Below are 14,020 nucleotides of genomic sequence, written 5' to 3'. Positions count from 1 at the left end.
TCGCCATTGGAAATTACACGGAGTGAAAATTATCTGACTCAAAAAAATTATGTTCTGTATTAATAAATGCATGTAATAAGTTCATTACTTACTTTTTTTCAATAAGAAACTTCACAGTTACAGTAAATGTTAAAATTATGGCTGAAAATTTGGATAGTTGTTAGTTATTAGAATTTATCCTTATTATCACTTACTTGCGGGCATATAAAGTTATGTTTATCTCATTGTAAAGAGAACAAGGTGATGAAATAACTAATGGTTAGATAAGAATAAATGTATTTACTTTTAATGCACATAATTTCTATCTAAATTACTTATGAATTTTAAGATTTGAGCATCTTTTTATCAGAACTTCAGAAGTGCAGAGTTTGGCGATATTACTTTGACATGTTGGCGCGTTACAATGTTCGCGTTACAATGTTACAATGCGCGTTACAAAGTAGCATATGTTTACTTTTCGTTACCAACTGTATAAAATGCTAGTTTGTTTTAAATTTCAACTAATTATGGAAATTTTTTTTTACAATTTGTTGAAATAAACAATACCTTTTCAGGTGAATATGTGATAATTTTTTAATGAAAAAGTAATAAATAATAATAAATTATATAATTTGTATTATTAATTATTATTTCTGAAATAAATGGCATAATCATTATTAATTTTTATATTTTATTTAAGGCATTTATTAAAAGCTGAAGTCTTTTCATTAGTCTTTTTTTTTTTTCATTGACGTTAATTTTTTAACAATTTCAGATGCTAGACAATGTTTCTTAAAAAATCTGTAATATCATGTGCTTTCCAATCTTAAAGTTTATAATATTGATACTTTAGTGTATACTCTTAGAATAACAGAACCTTCAGAATAACGCCAAATGAGCGAGTGGCGCCAATTTCGGTGTATCATCTGGCAACCCCCTTGGACAAAAATCTGACGGCAGCGCATGCGCTCTTGGATATTGTCATCACTCTTTTCAATACAGGCACTCTACTAACACCATATAACCCAGACATAACCCATAACACAAACTAAAGAGAACTATAACCAACAAACTAAAGAGACGAAAATCAAATATAACCCAAATCTAAATAAATAATTAAATATCATGGAAAAACCGAAATGAAACCATAAACGGGAAAGGTGGCACAGTCAAATAGACCGAAAAATGCATCCTCGATAATATCATGGAATCCGCACATTTTGATACTTCTACGCTGCCCATAAAAATCACGGAATTTGCAGCGAAAGGGTTAATCTATCGCACGGACACCTTTCGCCTTTAATCCCAAAAAAAGAAAAAGCTGTTCCCAAAATTCTGTACGAAAAATGAATGAGTATAACACTTTTGTACTACAAATCCATTTGTGTTGGGAACAGTATGGTGCAAATTAGACTAACCTTTTTTCTTCTTCTTTTTATTAAACATTGGATTATTCGGATCAAGATTAATTGATCCGAAAATTACATGAAAAATTAATGTGAGTTAATGTAACATTACACCCTTTTGTTCTAACTAAATATAAATGCTGATTGAAATAACTTAACTATAAAAATAAACTGAAACCCTCTGAATTTACAAAATCAATCATTAATAAATTTTTAAATATGAATGAAAATAAATTTTTGTCAAACTACTTCTTTTCATATATTTTGTATTTTAGTACAAATATAATTCCGATAATCTAAAAGATTTTTTAATAACTTTTAGACTGTTTAATAATTATTTTTTTAATAACTATTAGATTATTAAAAAAATACCAAAAATCTATTTAAGTAATTGAAAAAAACCACAATATATTTTTGCTTGTAATCAGAGCGAAAGAAAAAAATATATAAAAAGGACACCTGTGCCCAATTTGCGTCAAGGGGTTATGGAAAAATAAAACTTATTTCTGTCCTCATTATAGATTAGACTAAATTAATCTGTGGGGACACCTTTTGCTTTTAGAAGCAAAAAAAAAAAAGACTTTTTCCCAAAAGTCAGTAACACAAATGGATAAGCATATTACTATCGCAGTACAAATCTATTTGTGTTGCGAACATCATGTAGCAAATTAATTAAACTAACGCCTTTTGAAACAAAGCAGATAACGTGTCTCAAACGTCCAATATATTTAAATAAACCATGCTTCCTAAAATGATATATAAAACGGATGTAGGGCGGAATAAGATTACACCCTCTATTCATGGCAGAATACCGCCTAGATCAATTTCAGTAATTGCGTGATGCTACCAGTCATCATTTAAAGAATACTGCCAAGAAAAATAAATTGGAATTTAATTCAAATGAGAACGATTTGTATAATATAGAATAAATAAATATTGAATTAAAGGAACAAGAAAAGGTTGTCTTAAAAGAGCTGTTTTTATCGAAAGTAGATTCTGAATATTCAGTTCATTCAAGGAGAAATAAAAAAAAATTAAAAAAAGGCTTTGATGGAAATATTAGATTGCATACATTTTGAAAATTATTCAGTAAATCTAGCACACAAATTTCAAACAAGAAAAGAATTAATGAGATAAATAGCACTTACTAGCCTTTTAATTCAACCGTAAGCCAGCGCTTTTTTTTAAAAAAAAAATAATAAAATAAACAAATAATTCCCATTACTTGATTAAAAACTTTATTCGCCTCAAAAATATATAAATTGGAAATAACAGTCAATATGTTTCAAGCGCTCAAAAATAGATTTTCAAGACCTAACACACGTGAATGAAACGAAACAAGAGTGATTTAAAATAAAAAACCTCAAGTTTCCAACAAAAAAAAAATTAAAAAATAAAGGTGAAAATCAAAACTAGAAAAACCAAAGTAGCCATGAGAGAAAAACTATGAAAAACAGAACAAGAAAAACCACAAAGGCCGAGAGGAGCAATTCAGGGTAAAATAACTAAAGTCATTAATGACGTCTAACTCTGTTTCTCGACATTATTTTTTGTTGGCAACTTTACGATTTATATTTTTGTTTAATTTCCCTTAGTTCTGGCAAGTCTTGGAAATGGCAGCTGTATTTTTGAGTGCTTAAAACATGTCGACCATTACCTCCAATTTGTAGATTTTTGAAGTATTTTTACCAGGTAATATCTAACCGATTCAGTTTCTTGGTATTATTTATTTATACACTTTCTATACCAAATAAGTTTTCCTCGTTAATTTAATGCCGAAATGGAATTTAAAATTACTAATAATGTATTATAAAATACAAATGTAAAACAGTACCCAAGTTTTCTGGAAATATTCAGTCAATTGCTCTGACATATATTTTTAGAATCCTTATCAAAAAGGGAAAAAAATTGTAAGAATATGGGATTTGTAAATGATTAAGTATTTTACAGGGATGAAGAAAGAGAAGAAAATAACTATCATAATCATTGTCACACGCAAATCATTATCAAGGTCAATAAATTTAAAAGTCTAATTCCAAATATCAAAATGCATCAATCAATTTTATTTCTTCGAATAAGTAAGAAGGGAGGAGCGACGACTGCAGGTATGTTCAATAATTACAGGTTCTTTTTTATTTAGTTGAAACTTAATTTCAAAAATTCGCTTAAAAAATGTTCTCTACTAAACATTTATAGGTTTAAAGGCTCCCACTCTATCTGCTCTGAACAGTTATATAAGAAATTAGTGCATTGTAAGCAAGCATTTAAAAAAAAATCATTGATTATCAGACTTTTAACCTTATTTTAAAACTACAGCAAGCAATGCACTGCACTAAATATTTTAAAATTTTACTTTCCGTCAATATACATACTTTGTCAGTATCACAGAAGTTACAGATGCAAGCAATGCACTGAATGTGTTAAAATTTTACTTTCCGTCAATATACATACTTTGCCAGTATCACAGAAGTTACAGATGCAAGCAATGCACTGAATGTGTTAAAATTTTACTTTCCGTCAATATACATACTTTGTCAGTATCACAGAAGTTACAGATGCAAGCAATGCACTGAATGTGTTAAAATTTTACTTTCCGTCAATATACATACTTTGTCAGTATCACAGAAGTTACAGATGCAAGCAATGCACTGAATGTGTTAAAATTTTACTTTCCGTCAATAGACATACTTTGCCAGTATCACAGAAGTTACAGATGCAAGCAATGCACTGAATGTGTTAAAATTTTACTTTCCGTCAATATACATACTCAGGGACTGATTTACAGGAGGGCATTCGGGGCACGTGCCCGGGGCCCCCAACATTTGAGGGGCCCCCTTTCCCTATAAATGATTTTTTACATTACATGGCCAATACAAAACCTTGTGTAAAAGATCCCTTTGAAAGAATGTTTAGAACAGGGACAACTATCAAATTTCATGAATGGGGTAGTTGCATTATTCCATTATATCATTACTATTTACTCCGCACTCGCACTAGAGCAAAATAATTTGCTATTGACATTATTTATTACAGTATTATAACAACTTTTAATGCTCTAGTGCAAGGCCATTCTTTTTACAAGACTAAGCTATAAGCTTCTGTTAGTAATTTCTCTGAAGCTTGTTGCATTAGTTAATCTTAGTTGTTTATGGTATCTTAAAAATTTTCGAATGTTGATGATTACTTTTATCAGACTTCAATTACTTTTATCAGATTTCGGTACAAATATCTTGTTTCCTTCATAATTTTTAACATTCTAGCCAAAACCTCTAGATATATTTATTAAATTTTTGTATTTTTTTTAACTATTTCACTAAATTAAATTCTGAATATCTGGGGGACGTACTTCTAAATAAGGTTTCATGTTACATGCAATTTTTATGGTCTGAAAAATACTTTTTCAATATTAAGTTTAAGACCTTGCATGTTAACTAAAATTTATTGGCTCTTTAACTGGGGCCCCCAAATTCATCTGTGCCCGGGGCCCCCAAATCTGTAAGTCGGTCCCTGTACATACTTTGTCAGTATCACAGAAGTTACAGATGCAAGCAATGCACTGAATGTGTTAAAATTTTACTTTCCGTCAATATACATACTTTGTCAGTATCACAGAAGTTACAGATGCAAGCAATGCACTGAATGTGTTAAAATTTTACTTTCCGTCAATATACATACTTTGCCAGTATCACAGAAGTTACGGACCAGATGCTATTTCAAATAATTACTAAAGTAATGCACATCAATTTATGAGGTTTTTTTTTAAAAAAAAATAAATAAAAATGAAAATTTAAGACTACTAAGCAATTTTTGAAAGCTGAGACAGGACTCAAAATCATGCTAAAAGTTAAGAAATCATAAAGCTAAACATGGTTGTTTTTCGATTTTTAAAACAAATAAATAATTATAAATAGCGAAAATAAAAAAGGATTAACCTGAATATTTTTAGATTTAATGATCGGATCTTCACGTTTATCATAATGGTACGAAGGGGTGATCTCTTATACGCTAATTAATGAATGCAGCAGATATTTTTAATTATGAAATCAAACACAAAAACGTTCTTCTCTTAACGCAGTCTGGGAAACAAGGTCCCAATAGTTTGGTCAGGAAAGCGGTCCAAATTTTGACCCATTAATGTTAATTTCATTTTTTTGCGTACTTCTCCATATTTCAAGAAACTAAGCGAATTTAAAAATTTTAGACGCAATTGCAAAATTCGTTTATACAAAGATAATTCTATGCAAAAAAAAAGTTTGCAGTAAATATTTATTATTTTTTAATTATTTTAGTTAATAATGGAAGAAAAAAATCTTTAATTGTAAGGTGTACAATTTTTCACTTCATTTTAAAGAATATAATTTATATGAGAAAATGCCCGAGAATTTACATGAAAAATTGAAATTTAAGAAAGTTATATTTTTAAATTTTTAGGTCACCCCCTCGAACCATTAAGACGAAGTCCTAGAACGGGAAGATCTGATCATTAGATCAAATACTATTTAGAGTGATTTTTTTTCCTTCTTCATGCTCAATGTACAACAAAAGTGATGCATTCATGCCATTTATTAATTAAAATTCCTTGTTTACCACGTAATTTAAACAAACAAGCAGTCGAATAATTTTTAAGAAAAATATTATTTATGAATTTATATTCTTTAAAACCATTAAGAATGAGCAAAAAATTAAATAATTAAAATGAATCCAGAGCTGAAGCAAGAGCCCAGATCCGGAGCTGGAACTCATAATTTTCCTATGTTCCAGAACTCCAGTAATTTCATTGTAACCTACTGACATTCAGTAGGCCTGCTGCATTGTAACGGCCTTGCCTGTTAGCCAAGTTGAGGTAGAAAAACTATGTAACTCAAATTAGTAAAATACATTTATGATCATTTGAGATCTAAGATGAAGGAATATTTATTGGATTCGACTTTTTATTAATTTAATTTTTTTTTTTTTTTTTTTTTTTTTTTAGAATGGGCAAATTTTATATTTTTTGTATGATCAGATGATTGTGTTATCATTTCTTTCTTTCTTTTGATAATAAAAATTCCCTATTAAAATTTAAACTGAAAACCGCACATAAATATATAAAATTTCGGGAGTCGCAGCCGGAGTTAAGTTTCTTATTTAGGACCAGAACCTGAACCAGAGCATCGACAATTTTTTCTCCCTGAACCCCTGAAAAAAACGCGCATTAATTTAAGAATCTTCATGTAATAAATATACAAAATCACTGAGAATTTTTTTGGGGATAGAGGGGTAAAAATAATAAACTTCAACGTAAAATAAGGTAAATAACAAATATTAAAAAAAATTAACACAGTTATCTTTCGCCTTTTAAAAGCAAAGAAATTTTTATACTTCAAAAACAATGAATAATAATACATTGATTCAAAAACATAATTCACCATGCGTATTAAACTAACAAACTATCAAAATTAAATTTAGAGAAATGTAATTTGCGAATTCTATTTAAGACCATTGTGAATAAAAAAAAAATAATGCACGTCAATTTACAAATTTAAGTTAAATAATAAAATGACTAAGAGATTTTGGGGGCTAAGGGGATCGAAATTAAAATAATTGAATTTAGTTTACAAAAAATAAAAAAGCTACAACGCAGCATTAGGCAAATAATTCAAATTTTAAAAAAAATCAAATCAAAATCAGCATAGCTTCTTCTCACTTTTTAAAATAAATAAAATATACATACAACAAAAATAGGAATTAAATAATGCAGTTATTTATTAAAAAAAAACTTTATTTACAATGTCTTTAAAGCAACAACTCTTAAAATTAGTTTTTAAAAAAAAGTAATTTCAAAATTTATGAAGACCTTTGAGCCAGAGGAAAAGAATTTATAAAGGCTAAAAAATAACTCATATCAATTTCTGAATTTTATTAAAATAATAAATATATGAAGTTACGGAGAGTTTAATTTTTGAGAGGGGGATACGGTATGTAATTAAAAATAAAAAATCAGTCTCATTACTTCTCGCTTTTTAAAAGAAATAATATATACGTAATACAAAACTAAAAATTTCAAATCAAATTTAGAAAAAAAATGCAATTCTAATTTTTTAGAAACTAAACATGCATATCCTTCATTTGTGTCATAGATTAAAGGCTAAGTAGATTAGTTTCAAATCAAACTTAGAAAAAAAATGCAATTTTAATTTTTTAGAAACTAAACACAGGTATCCTTTATTTGTGCCATAGATTAAAGGCTAAGTAGATAGAGGGAAATCTAATCAACTTATAGTATCAATCACCGTAGTTGCCATTTTATAATTCCATTATCTTTAGGTCATTGCAGAAAAAGTTTAAACAAAATAGAATAATTATGTAAACTAAATTATTTAACCTTCTAGTTATTTTTTTTTTTTTAACTAATACATTTATTGGAAAACATTTGAGGGGGAAATGAATGAACATTTAAAGTTAAAATACAACTTTTATTCGAAAAAAAATACAAAGGTCAATAAAATAATTAATGTCATTGCTACCTGGTATTTCATCATGTTTAATTATCATATAGGAAGGAGAAACAGAACATGCAAATTACAAATAACGACCCCGATACCGATATTAAGTGCAACAACCATCTCGCAGTTCTTCGGTTAAGGTCACGATGTTTATATTTCATGCATCGGGTTAAAATCTATGTAGATATGCAGATTAAGCAACAACAAAAAATGTAAAATGTCGATGAGTAGTTAAAATTTAAATAGTAAAACAAAAATTCTTAAAGAAAGAATTTTTAAATGAAAGTTTGGACCTCTTTACAAAATATTTAGAATATTTAATTTCGAAAACGAACAACTTCACAAAACCGTTCGTTCAAACCATGGTACGTAGTTGGTAAGATCATACGATGGTAAGTTCATTAGTTCATAATTTTAAAACTACTAAAATGTTATCACCCCTTTCCCTATTCATGAAAAATAAGAATTAGAAAAATATTTTTAAAAAGAAAATATTTTCCTAGCTCCAGATCCAAAAGAAATTTAGAATCTTTATTGCATTATTATTTTTTTTCCCTTCTATCCCGCTCTCTCTCTTTCTACTTTTTTTTTAAAACTTTTTATCATTTTTGTTACGTAGGATACGTATTAAATTTATATCTTTTAAAAAATTACAATTGTCTATAAATAAATTTCCGGAAAAAAACTTTCCTTGTTTTTCCTTTTTAAAATGAACCCTTCAGTGAAGGGTTCATTTCAAAGAAGAATTTTGTGAAGGGCCTTCACAAAATTCTTCCTATAAAAGCCAAGTCAATGACGTAATTAATTCATATTTCTAAAATTATAACTCCATGATAGATATGTTTTTTGTGTTTTTTCCACAAACACAGAACCATGTCTGAAAAAACCAGACTTCATGTTTAGTTTTAGATACAAAAATTTATTAATTGTTTTTTTAGAAATTCCTCAAAACAGGATCTTTCACAAAAAAAACTGAACAGACCAATGGTGTTACCGCTATTGCACAAACCCCCCAAAAATAGGACCTTATTTTCACAAATTAATGAATTAATTTTAGAGTCAAAAAATTTTAGACAAATTTTCCACCAATTATCAAAAACAGTCCCAATTTTTGCAGTTTTGAAATAATTCTTAAATTTTTCAACAAAAAAAAAAAAAGAAAAAAGCGGAAAAATTTAATCCTTTTCCAAAAAATTCACAAAATTATAAGAAGATTTTTCATATATTCGCAGAAGCAGAACCTTTTATAAAATGTCCGCATGGTTTGAAAAACAACATCTGTTATAATTATTGCTATAATTTATATATAATTAATATTGTTATAATTATTGCTATAATTTATATATAATTAATATTGTTATAATTATTGCTATAATTGTTATAATTTTCGTTCATTTAAAACACGAGAGGAACTTCAAATCGTTTCCCTTAACTGTTTATCTGCAAACAAATTTTGAAAAAATATTTTATTTTCGAACTAAAAATAAATATTTTTCAAAAAAAAATTTCAGGAACAATCGTATGCTTTTTTTCTGATAGCTTTTTTTCTGATATTTTTAAAAAATTTCTGAAATACTTTCCGTGAAGTCCGAATAATGTTTGTAGTATCAGGATTTTATTAGACATTCTAGTATAGAATCGAAAATGTATTGAAAATAGCCTAATTAAGCCAGGGAACGTAATAAATGTGTTTTAACTATTATCAGCATATAATGACCGAAAAAAAAACACGTTAAGTTCCTCCTAAATTAAAAATATTTTAAAATTTAAGATACAGTAACTAAATATTCAGTTGAATAAACAAAAAGCTAAATCCTTAAAGCTTTCATCTGCTTTAGCATAATAGACATGAAGCACACAGTATATCTGCTACATCATGAATAAATCTGAGAAAATGTGATAAGTTTTAGGATTAAGCGGAACAAGTTTTAAAATTAATTTCATAATTTGGTAATTATGCATATTTATAATTCACTCCGGCATTTAAAAATGTTCAAATGTGTCTGGAATTTTAAAAAGTATACATTACGGCTATTACAATAACCCCATCTTTATGTTTTCTGAAACCAGCAAAATTTCATAATTTGTTTCAAATAAATAATTAAAATTTAAACGTATTTAATAGAGATGACTACTTTGATTGTTTTATTGAAAATAAAATGCTTTGCCTAGCTACCTAAAATTAGATCCAAAAAAAAATGAAATAAAAATTCCTTACAGTTTATAAAAAGAATAAACAATTAATCAACAAAAAAAGAAGTAAAAAATATTAAAGTGCCATTATCTATTTTTAATTAGATCCAAAGAAAATCGATATTAATAGAATAAAAAATTTGTATTATAAATCAAGCGATAATAAGGAAATCTAACGAAAAATTCAGAAAAACATCAGTCTCTTCAACAGAAAAAAGTGCTCCAATCGTAATTAGACAAATAATCACCAAAAGTTTTCGCAATATTTATTTAAAAAGAAAGATGCTTTCCTCTTTATTGCAAACAAATGATATCGTCCAAAAAAAATTTTTTTTCTTTTCTTTCTTTATTCAAAAGAAAGTAACACAATTTTCCTTGTTTGTACTTCAAACACACGCAAACTTCGCTATTAACTAACGATGAGATTTATAAAAGGTAAGTAAAATGTTAGCTTTGTTTCATATCAGACAAAATACCATCAGTTATGCTATGATTCATTCATGCACGTATTATTGTGTCAAGTTTAAAGTAATAAAAGGCCTTCAGCTCTGAGAATTGAATGAACTGAATTTTCAAATGCCTGATCTTTATAGGAACTAATTGATTGATAAAATTTGAATGAAAATTAATTGCTTTGAAAATTAATAAAATTTTTCTGTAAGATGTTCAATCATTAGCAATAGAAATTCAGTTAATGTAATACGTAAACACTGTAACTATAAATTACTGATAATATATATTTATATATATTTATCATATATACGTATTCCAGTATTCTCCGTAATTGTTTTTAGAAGTGTGGCTCAGTGTATTTTAATTGGCTTCACACAACTAAAATTTTGTGAAAGAAAGATACGATCAAGGTCGAACTCAATGTCTGATTTATCCTTAGGCCAGAAAGGCCCCCTAAATGTTGCAAAACATTTCTTTTGATCTTTTTCCTTAAAATTATCCATTAGAATTACGAGTTCACGAAAATAGATATAAATATCAGAATAAATTTACTAATATACTGCAATTTACCTATGTTATAAATAATTTAAAAATAATTTATAACTAAACAATAGGTGAATTTTGTTTAAGGAACCGACCAGGGGTCCCTGACAATTCTGTGCCTAGGGCCCCCTAATTTCTATAAACAGGCCTTGGTCATACTGAAGGGGAAGGGGACAATTGCCCAGGCTTTCTTTTTTTTAATTATTTTTTTAGAAAAATAAATTTTTGAGAATTACTACAATTTGGAATGAAGGAATTTCAAAAGTTTTATGAAATATGAAAACAAATGTTTGTACTTTGAGGAAGGGGCCAGAAATAAATTTCGTCCCATGGCCCATATAACTCTGTGAAGCCTTGAATAAAATAAAATCAGTGACAGTTTTTATTTTATATTATTTTCATATTTTTTAGGTAGCAATCTGTACAGAAATAATACAAACTTTAAAAAAAATTAAAAATAAAAAACTTGATTCTGTGTAAAAATGAAAAACAATAACTCCAATAACTGAGATAAAAATTAGATTAATATATATTATTAGCTAAAATAAATTATGTAATTTTTAATGTAAAAAATTACCAACATAATTTTTTTTGGAAGATAAGAAAAACTACGCCAGCATCCAAATCTAAGGCACATTTCAATTAACACAAGCACATGTGTCAACTAAAATATATTTCACTTTCGCGTAACAAATTTCGTTTATTAGCGTCATAAAAAGTAAACATACTATTTTAATTCTAAAAATATTTGCAAATTTTTATATTTTTCATATTTACTATAATATCCTTAAAAATAATAAACTTGGAGTAAATAAAACTTTTATAAAAGAACATTAATTCATTGCTCAGCCACCCGGTTTCTTTTTTATACAAAAGTTAAATAAAAATAATTTTTTAATGCTTCTTAGATTTGAAATAATAAGTTGAAAGCATAAATAAATTAGCATAAAAGTACAAAGAAAATGCATAAATAAATTAGCATAAAAGTCATTTTCAAAAGCAGGATCATTTCACATTCATTAAAAAAAAATTTATAGAAAGTTATCAATTTTTAAAAAAAAGAATTGATTTTTTAAAAAATAAAAAAATTGGGACAGATTTTAAGTTAAAAAAGTTCAAGAATGATTTCTAAGAAAATAATTTTACTATTATCGATACAAAAAACCTCAATTAAATTATATTAAATTGTTAATAATAAAATCAAATTAACAATAAAAAATTTTATTATTAATTATTGTTAATAATAAATATTTAAAATTAACAATGGAAATTAATCGCATCTACACGCTAATATCGAATACTTCTTATTTAAATCTATGAAGATTTAACAATTATTTGAGATTTATTAATTTAAAATTAATTTAAATTTTATTTGAAAAGATTCTTAATTATTAAAGATTTATTTAAAGATATTTATTGATGTTATTAAATGCTATTAGTAATGACGTAAAACACAATTTTTTTTCGATAAAAAACAATCTACAATATGAAGAAACAATATCCTATTTAATCTCAGAATTATTCTCCAATATCCTTCCGATAAATTTATTGTTCTTGCTCCTGAAAATATTCGACAAGCTATGAATAACTAATTCAAAATTTTCTCACGACTTGGTTACTATAGCAACGAAGCAGTAAAGAAAACAACTTACCTTCATACATTCATCTTTTTGAAGTCCATGATCATCGCATCGCAAACGATTTCCTACTTTGCTAACAAGATCCTGAACGCTAGATTTTAAGTTCTGAATATTAACGAAATCCGGTGGATTATTGGTAAAAAGTCTCATAACATTTCCGTAAACGATCAATGGGAAGACACAAATAACAAAACATGTTAATAAAGCCGGCTTAGCAAACATCAACACCGCCATGCCGAAAAGAAGGCAATACAAGGAATGAATATGGCAACACCGGAGTTTACCTACTCAGGTTGCAGTTGGCGCCCATTCAAGACTCCATGTGATTCTTATCGAGAAGTACGCATGCGCGCAATATGACGTACTGGAAATTAACCACTTGCCGAATTTGCAGCGTTCGGCGCGTGGATACGTTTTTGAACTTTTCGAATTAGTGTCATTTTAATTTTTTATTTTGTTATGTAGTTCATTAATTTACTTGTTTCGGTTTTTGCACGCAACTATTCCGGAATAATCAATAAATTAAAGTTATAAAAATTAAGTAGCAGCAAAAAAAGAAAACCGCTTACGTTGCAATGTTATGAAATTGCCAATCGATGAGCAGTACTTTCTTAGTAGGTATCAAATAATGGCATAAGGTAAAAAAAAAATATATAATAGAATTATTAGAAATTTATACTGATGCTAATGAAGGCAAATAAAATGTTACAAATAAACACCATGCAATTAAAATTTGCTTTAAGGGAGAAAACAGATTAAAAATGTCATTTATATCTGCAAATTAAAATTAATAATTAAATGAGAGTTTATTTAATCTGTTTTAAAATTAAACAGTAAAGAAAATGATAAACTAAATTCGGGCTATTTAAGCTTAAATTAATTATGTAAATATTTTCCACTCAAGTCTTTTCCTGGTACATTTTTTAAGTCAAAACGAGTTAACTTTTTTCTTTCTTGCTTTTCTTTCTAATTTTTTTATTTATTTATTTATCTTTTACTAAAATTAAAAAAAAAATTATTAGGTCACAAAGCCGTTGAAACAAGAATTAGACATATTCATCTGCGACTTAAATTCATACGCTATTTCGTTTGAATTTAAGAGATTTTCACAAAGCTCCTTGAATGCTCCATTATTAATTTTAAAAATTTTCAAGAACAAAATTTAATGACAATATTTACTCTTAACATTGCAGTGCATTTTTGTACAAAAAATAGTGAACTATTTGTAGAATATAAAATGTAAGTAAATGTATCCTTATTCTCTATTAATCTTTAAACCTATTTATGAAAGATTAAAAGAAAATTAAATTAAACTGAACTA

At 27.1% G+C, this 14,020-nt stretch overlaps 1 protein-coding gene across 1 annotated transcript in view; it reads right to left on the bottom strand.

Moving 5' to 3' along the window:
- LOC107446210 (uncharacterized) overlaps positions 1–13,008 on the bottom strand; it is a 92,180-nt gene extending 79,172 nt beyond the window's left edge. The window contains exon 1 of the mRNA XM_043040418.3: positions 12,712–13,008. Within this exon, the coding sequence (XP_042896352.2) occupies positions 12,712–12,933 (222 nt within the window). The 5' untranslated portion in view covers positions 12,934–13,008. The remainder of the gene's footprint in view (positions 1–12,711) is intronic.
- Positions 13,009–14,020: the final 1,012 nt, after the last annotated feature.

The sequence above is a fragment of the Parasteatoda tepidariorum genome, chromosome 6 (genome assembly GCF_982258835.1).
Source record: "Parasteatoda tepidariorum strain Cologne lab strain chromosome 6, Ptep-v5.0, whole genome shotgun sequence".
Classification (NCBI taxonomy): domain Eukaryota; kingdom Metazoa; phylum Arthropoda; class Arachnida; order Araneae; family Theridiidae; genus Parasteatoda; species Parasteatoda tepidariorum.
The sequence above is the reverse complement of the archived record's forward strand: the minus strand, read 5'-3'. Positions and strand labels throughout refer to the sequence as shown.